General features: G+C 47.1%; 2 protein-coding genes across 3 annotated transcripts in view; both read right to left on the bottom strand.

Annotated features, from left to right (window-relative positions):
* Positions 1 to 2,412, bottom strand: part of nfxl1 (nuclear transcription factor, X-box binding like 1) — a 15,982-nt gene extending 13,570 nt beyond the window's left edge. The window contains exons 1-6 of one of the 2 annotated variants that reach the window (XM_022759013.1): positions 2,370 to 2,412; positions 1,165 to 1,352; positions 875 to 1,075; positions 571 to 680; positions 363 to 493; positions 197 to 241 (exon numbers count right to left, since the gene is read on the bottom strand). In XM_022759013.1, the coding sequence (XP_022614734.1) occupies positions 197 to 241; positions 363 to 493; positions 571 to 680; positions 875 to 1,075; positions 1,165 to 1,333 (656 nt within the window). In that variant the 5' untranslated portion in view covers positions 1,334 to 1,352; positions 2,370 to 2,412. Of the gene's footprint in view, positions 1 to 196; positions 242 to 362; positions 494 to 570; positions 681 to 874; positions 1,076 to 1,164; positions 1,353 to 1,831; positions 2,227 to 2,369 lie in introns of those variants that run through there. The other variant, XM_022759014.1, reaches the window with a different exon arrangement.
* Positions 2,413 to 3,318: 906 nt separating this feature from the next.
* The window catches only part of LOC111231774 (cGMP-gated cation channel alpha-1-like), a 7,258-nt gene continuing 3,076 nt past the window's right edge, over positions 3,319 to 7,500 (bottom strand). The window contains exons 7-14 of the mRNA XM_022759011.1: positions 7,339 to 7,413; positions 7,160 to 7,296; positions 6,580 to 6,752; positions 6,305 to 6,430; positions 5,575 to 5,727; positions 5,139 to 5,370; positions 4,419 to 4,594; positions 3,319 to 4,335 (exon numbers count right to left, since the gene is read on the bottom strand). Of these exons, the coding sequence (XP_022614732.1) occupies positions 4,105 to 4,335; positions 4,419 to 4,594; positions 5,139 to 5,370; positions 5,575 to 5,727; positions 6,305 to 6,430; positions 6,580 to 6,752; positions 7,160 to 7,296; positions 7,339 to 7,413 (1,303 nt within the window). The 3' untranslated portion in view covers positions 3,319 to 4,104. The remainder of the gene's footprint in view (positions 4,336 to 4,418; positions 4,595 to 5,138; positions 5,371 to 5,574; positions 5,728 to 6,304; positions 6,431 to 6,579; positions 6,753 to 7,159; positions 7,297 to 7,338; positions 7,414 to 7,500) is intronic.

The raw sequence follows: 7,500 nt of genomic DNA, 5'->3' as shown, positions 1-7,500 counted from the left end.
GTTTTTATTATAATCATAATCATCTTATTATTGTTGTTGTTGTTGTTGTTATGATCTCATGTTTGTTTGTGTACATTAGAAACTGATGTGTGGCCCAGTCTGACCAGTCTGGTGCTGCAGGCTCCAGTTTGACCCTGCACATGGTCCATCCGAATTTATTATGATGCATTCAGGTGAAATCAGACTTTACAGATACCTGTTGGGCGTGGCGCTGGGAGGATACTCAGCCCGACACTTTGGACTGAGGAGAGAAAACCCGGACAGATTAGAGATGTGACGACGGCCTGTTAATTAATCAGTTATTGTCTTCATTAATTAAAAATGTCCCGTGTGGTTCAGCCGCAGACGAGCGGCTCCCTCACCACGGCCAGGGGTGCTGCTTCTGCCCGAAGTCTTCGTCAGTGACGGAGGAGACGAGGAAGACGGAGTCTCTGGCCCACTTCTGAATACAGGGCAGGTGGAAGAGGGAGAAACAGCTGGAGCAGCTCCACACCTGGACACAGAGACACAGACGTCAGCTGATCAACACCTGGAGACAGAGACACCTGAACTCTAGGACCTGCGTCTCACCGGCTGCGTCCTCTTCACGGAGGCGATGCAGATCAGACAGGTGAGAGCTCCGGACTGAAACAGGTCACTGACGTACTGACCGGTCCGGACCAGACCTGTGGCATCCCCACCTGGACGGACACACACACACACACACACACACACACACACACACACACACACACACACACACACACACACACACACACACACACGTATTAAAGTATGAGAGAAGAAGAAGTGCACACAGGCAGATCCCAGAGAATCCAGCGTGTGGAGACAGATCCTGGATCAGTTTGCACCCTCAGGTAAATCTGGGTCTCACCTGTCTGGTCAGTGTAGGTGGTGAAGGTTGACGCCAGGATCTTCCCTCTCTTTCCATCCTTGTGGTCAACATTTCCATCATCATCATTATCGTCGTCGTCCTCATCAGAGGAGGAGGAGCTGATACGGCTCTCCACCAATCGCTGAGCAGCAGCCTGGTTGGACTTCCTGATCTCCTCGAACTTGGTCTGGACCGACACACCTGTCAGAGAGGAAACAACAGGAGCGTTTTAAATGGCGGCAGCTTCCTGAGGCGGTTTCCTGAAGACGTCAGGACGAGCCCCTCCTCACCGTGTGGAGCTTCAGGTCCAGGTGCTGCGGCGGCCTTCATCCTCCCTCCTCCTCCTGCTACTGAGCCTCCCGGCCTCTCCTTCTCTTTCTGTGGAGGTCGTGACCTTTCAGCCGGACCCTCCTGGCTCCGGCCTCGGCCCCGGCCCTGCTGACGCCAGGCCGGCTCCATGGCAACCGCCTCCAAAACCCTACAGACAGAGGTGAGAGATGCAACATTTATTTCAATGTTTAATCATTTCTATCAATTTATAGATTATTGTATCAACAGGAAATATTCAGCAGCTCTTCTGATTATTGATTCATCGTTATAGTCCAGTATTCACTGGTTCCAGTATCTCAAATGTGTCGATTAGCTGCTTTATTTCCCATAAATGATTGACAAACTGAATATTACATCATCCATTTACTGTTTATTTTCTATTTTCAAAGAGAAAAATCATATTGTAATAACTCAGAGGCCAAGGAGACGTCTTCAAATGTCTTATTGTGTCGATTCACTGTCCAAAACCCAGAGATCTTCAGTTTACTGACATAAAGAGAGAGAAGCAGTGAACCAGCTGACACCACAGTGTGTTGGCTAACTAACTTAGTTCCTACAAGTTCATTTTGTGAATTGACTTATTTAATGGCTGGAATCATTTCAGCTCTAACCCTCCTGCTTCTTCACCTTCTTCTTCTCTGTCCTGAATCGTGTCCTGCAGAGGTAGTAGCTGGTTAACACCTGCAGATCTCTGACTGGAGTCTGGAGCAGAGACGGACCTGGACCTGGACCCGTGTCCACCGGGGAGGAGACCACTGCCCGTCTCTGAACACGGACACCTGTCTCACACCTTCACCTGAGCCCGGCTCTTTCTCAGGTTACATGTTGGTTGTAGCAGCGACATGACGAATCAAAACACGGCGGTAACAAATAAAACATGTTCCAGTGTTAAATGTCTGATAATAACCTGCCGCTTTCACCCTGTTCAGTCCCGGGAAACCGTTAAAAACCGACCTGCTCCACGTTAACGGACAACTTCAGCTCAAACTGCTCTTAGCCGGCTAGCTGCGACAGGCTAACCGTCATTAGAGTCCAGTCAAAGCAGGCGTAAACACACGTCACATCCGGTGAACTGCCGCCATTAGAACAGAAACAAACACCGGAGCAGCGGGAAACTCAACGTTTACACAGGAAAGTGTTTTGAGCAGCTTTAAGTGAAACTCACCTCAGCAGCAGCAGCAGCAGCAGCAGCGGCTCGCGTCTGTCGCCTGCTTCGCATGCGCAGCGGCTCGCGGTGCATGCCGGTACACGTAGTCCCAGGAGTAAATACAGCCCCACAGCCCGCGGGCTATGTGTATGTACAACCTACAAATCCCAGCGCGCACTGCGGCACACAGGCAGTGCGACGTGTCAGCGACAACAGCTGGAGGTTTCATTCATATTCTGGACCAATAGGAAGAACAGTGATTTATTTAATTATATACAAATAATATATGACCTTCGAGTCAATGATTTAAATATTAATTCACTGTTTTAATGCTCTTGCTCTGTTACATGTAAACTCTTTGTTATTAGCAGTAATTAAAAGTAACTACATACATTTACTCCAGTACTGTAATTAAGTATTTATACTTGAGTATTTCCATTTTCATCTACTTTAAACTTCTGTTCTCTAATCTATCTGAAGTATTTCCCAACATGAATACATCAAACATTATAATCCACTAATATAATATATATTATTCTGGGCATAATGAATACTTTTGATACTTTCTACACTGTTGTTTTACTGCTTTTATTTTTAGTAAAGGTCATCATGATGATTATGACATTATTCATACTTTAACATTAATTAATTAAATGTTAGATAGATAGAATCTTCCAGACTGTTTATTTCTATGATTACTTAATAATAATAATAATAATAGAAAGTTATAAAGATAATTTGTAAAACTACAATAAAATTGAATCTATAGTTGTTTTATTCTGTGAGGTCATCAGGACGTCCTCCAGCAGCTGTTTTGAATAGTTATAATAAATAAATCAAATCAATCCTTTATTAAGCTGCAAGTTGTATAAATTAAAAATCCTCAGTATATAAAACAGATGAATGAAAAAAACAATGTGGTAGTAATTGCAGTATTTTCTATATGTTTGTATTTATTATTCAGTCTTTTAAGTGTTTGTCCAGCTGTGTTTTACAAAAGGAGCAGTTCAGTTTTTCCTTATAAAATCTCTTTATTTCAGCGCAGTGCTTCCAGAGCTTTATACTGATTCTGTTATTTACTCAGTAGCTTCAACAGCAGCATGTCACCAGTCGCAGTGTACAAAAACTAACCATGGAGGTACATACAGTGAGATGCAGGTCTGCTGACCTCTGACCTCTACTGGTTTGAAAGCAGTTGATCTAGACATTAAAGCTCATTGAGTCTGTGAAACGTCAGAGGAAATGTTTGAATGTTTGAAGAAAACACACACTCAGGTGTTTTTACACTTTAAACCTCAGACAGTCTCAGAAACAGCTGCACTCTTACTGTAAAATACAAGCTATCAGCTATGAACCAGCTCGGCTTGATACAGGAAATATGTGCCGCATATACATTATAATTACAGTGTTTTACAGCTTAATATTATAGTAATACTTTCTCTCTCTCTCTTGTCTTCTGAAGCTCGATCGTCCCTGTGTCAGTCCACATGTGAACAGACAGAACATCTGCCTGTTGCTTCTGGATGTCACGTCAGTCTGAACGTAAGGAGCTGAATTTGAAATTAATATTTTTTTTAATTTTATTTTGAAACTTTTACTTTGAAAACCGGAATTCAGATTCAAAACTTTAATTCGACCTTTGAATTTAATTTTGTCCTTGTCAATTTCAAACCTCGTTCTCTTTCTGGCTAATCCAGGCTCTACAACCAAACCCCTCCTGCTGCTCTTCCTCTCGACTCTACTTCTTCTCTTCTTATTTGGTCGGCTCAGGTGTGGGCGGGGGCGGGGCGTCGCCCGGCTGGTCGGCGCGCGGCGGCAGCGGCAGCTTCCTCTCCAGCCGCGTGACTCTGTGTTTGAGTTTGCTGTGCGTGGCCTCGTGCTCGGCCAGCAGCCGCGCGTACCGCGTCTGCAGGATGTCCAGCGTGCTCGTCATCCGCTCCACCTTCTCCTCGATCTCTTTGGGGTCGGGGCCCTGCGCTGCCACCTGCAGGACAAGGCCAGGTATGACTCTATAGATCAGCAGGTGTGTTTGTTGTGTGTTGTCTGTATGCGGTCATGTGACTGTACCTCCAGGTCCAGCAGTCCGTCCTTCATCAGAATCTGCCGTCCCTTCTCCTCCAGCAGAGCCTTGGCGTCAGGATACTCCTTCAGCGCCTCCATCAGGTCGTCTTTGGACAGACAGAAGAGGTCGGAGTAGCCGATGCTCCTGATGTTTGCCGTCCTCCTGTTTCCCGCCTTACTGCCTGTTGAAGAAGAAGACAGTCAGAGTGGCAGCCATTTTGTTTTCGGGTTGTCACACGTCCGTCTCATTCTCGTGGCCACGATATCTCAACACCTTTATAGAACTTCTTCATATTTGGCACAAACATTCACTAGGACTCAAGGATGAAGTGATTAGAATTTGTTGGCTAAAGTTCAAAGGTCAAAAGTCAAGGTGACCTCACAAAATGCAGTTTTGGCCCTGTGAACGCAATATCTCCAGAACTCTTCAAGGGAATCCCTTCAAATTTTGCACAAATAATATTTGGACTCAAGGACAAACTGATTAAACTTTGGTGGTCAGAGGTCAAAGGTCAATGTCACAGTGATCTCAGAAAACACTTTTTAGCACAAAGAAATAATGGCTGATATTTGATATGACTCTGATAAACAGGGACGTAACCTGGGACTAGTCTGAGTGGCGGAGGGTCACGACCACGACGAGGTGATTCTTGTTAACTCGTGTTGTTTTTGAAACGATCGACCTGTCAGGAAGTCGACATGTGGTTATGAAGCGGCGTCAGATACCTTTAATAGCCAGGATGCTGATCTCGCCAAAGTAGCTTCCATCGCTCAGAACCACAAACTGCGTGACGCCATCGTCGGCGACAACAGCGAGTTTTCCCTCCTTGATGATGTACATCTCTCTGCCGATGTCGCCCTTCTTACAGATGTAGTCTCCCGGGCTGTAGACCTGAGGCTGCAGCTTCAGCACCAGCTCCACCAGCAGACCGGCCTCGCAGTCCGCAAAGATACGCACCTGCAGGACGACGACACACAACACAAACCCGGTCTGTGGTCGTTCACCTGAGCAGCTCGTTAAAGAGGAAGGCTGCTGTGCGTGTGTGCTGACCTTCTTCAGAGTGTCCAGGTGGACGTTGATGGCGATCTCGGCTCTCAGNTGGTCTGTGGTCGTTCACCTGAGCGGGTCGTTAAAGAGGAAGGCTGCTGTGTGTGTGCTGACCTTCTTCAGAGTGTCCAGGTGGACGTTGATGGCGATCTCGGCTCTCAGTTTGTCAGGCAGGTACTTCAGCACCTCCCGCTCGTCCACTGCTTTCTTATTGGTCCACAGGAAGTCAAACCACTTGATGACTCGTTTCTCCAGGTCCTTCGTCACCTGGAGGCGGAACAGAGAGGTTAAAGGTCAGAGTGTTTGGTAGAGACACAATGTATTTATACTCTTGAAGACATTAATTAGACATCAGAGCAGCTTGTCCATCATGTGTCATGGACAGGTCTTCAGGAGTCCACCTGAACCTGAGGATCCGACCCCCGACCCAGGACTCCCGCAGGTTCAGGAGAAAACGAATGAATCACAAAGTTTTGTTTTGACGACTCGTAAGTTTACGTTAACTTGTTAATAGCTGTGAAATCAGTACTGTTCAGGTCCATGTCTTCCGGCTGGGTTCAGGTCCAACATTTCCCGCTTCTGCATGAGTCCAGGACAAGCTTTCAAACAACAGACAAGTCCGGTCCGAGCTCGGATCTGGCATTTCTTGGTTCTTCAAGGTTCTGGGTCCCAGTTTTCAAACAACATTCATCATCAACATTTCCAGGTGTTTTAGGGTTTGATCACAAAGTTTATGATCTATGAAGACCTCCAGTGTAACTGACCGACCGACCGACCGACCGACCGACTTACTAACTAACTAACTAACTAACTAACTGACTAACTAACTGACTATGTAACTAACCTTTCGGAAGCTCATGTACTGTTTGATGGCGTCGATGCGAGCCTGGAAGTCGGCTCTGGCAGCGTTCATGTTGGTGATCATCGAGCCGACGTTACCGACGATGGTGGCGAAAATCAACACACCCACCTGGAGCGTAGAATAGAAGAGGATAGAATAGAATAGAATAGAACAGACTTGTGGTTTAGAGTTATTATAGAAACATGGCATCAGTACTGTCTCTTTATTCTTTGTTGCTCTAAATTTCAATGAATAAAAAATCAGTTCTTCACACTCACCAGGAAGTCAGTGACGACGAAGATGTACTCTGAGTTCTCCACAGGGGGCGGCGTTTCTCCGATGGTCGTGAGCGTCAGCGTGGACCAGTACATGCTGTAGGCGTACTTCCTCACCAGGCGACCAAACTCTGGATCCTTTGGGTCGGGATACACGAACCTGTCAGAGCCGAAACCTGGAGGACCAGAGACCAGAGACCAGAGACCAGAGACCAGGGAATAGAGACCAGAAACCAGAGACCAGAGACCAGAGACCAGGGAATAGAGACCAGAAACCAGGGACCAAGGACCAGGGACCAGAGACCAGGGACCAGAGACCAGAGACCAGAGACCAGGGACCAGGGACCAGGGACCAGGGACCAGGGAATAGAGACCAGAGACCAGGGACCAGGGACCAGAGACCAGAGACCAGAGACCAGGGACCAGGGAATAGAGACCAGAGACCAGGGACCAGAGACCAGGGACCAGAGACCAGAGACCAGGGAATAGAGACCAGAGACCAGGGACCAGAGACCAGGGACCAGGTGTTAGAGGCTTCAGTAACCACAGATGAAACGAACAGAGTCAGGATTGAAACACTCACCGATGGCCTTGGAGAAGGAGTAGTAGAGGCAGGCGTTCCAGTGGATGATGATGACGATGTACATGACGAGGTTGGAGATACGAAGAGCGTTGGGGTAGTTGGTCCTGGTCTCCGTCCTCTGGAAGAACTCCAGCATCCTGGAACAGACAGACAAAGATCCTGATCAGNTGACGATGTACATGACGAGGTTGGAGATACGAAGAGCGTTGGGGTAGTTGGTCCTGGTCTCCGTCCTCTGGAAGAACTCCAGCATCCTGGAACAGACAGACAAAGATCCTGATCAGTGGTTGTGATGTTAGCATTTAGCTGAAAGCTAGCTTCATGATCAACACTGGGGCAGT

This window comes from Seriola dumerili, unplaced genomic scaffold, assembly GCF_002260705.1.
Source record: "Seriola dumerili isolate Sdu_G_001 unplaced genomic scaffold, Sdu_1.0 BDQW01000317.1, whole genome shotgun sequence".
Taxonomy (NCBI): domain Eukaryota; kingdom Metazoa; phylum Chordata; class Actinopteri; order Carangiformes; family Carangidae; genus Seriola; species Seriola dumerili.
The sequence above is the reverse complement of the archived record's forward strand: the minus strand, read 5'-3'. Positions and strand labels throughout refer to the sequence as shown.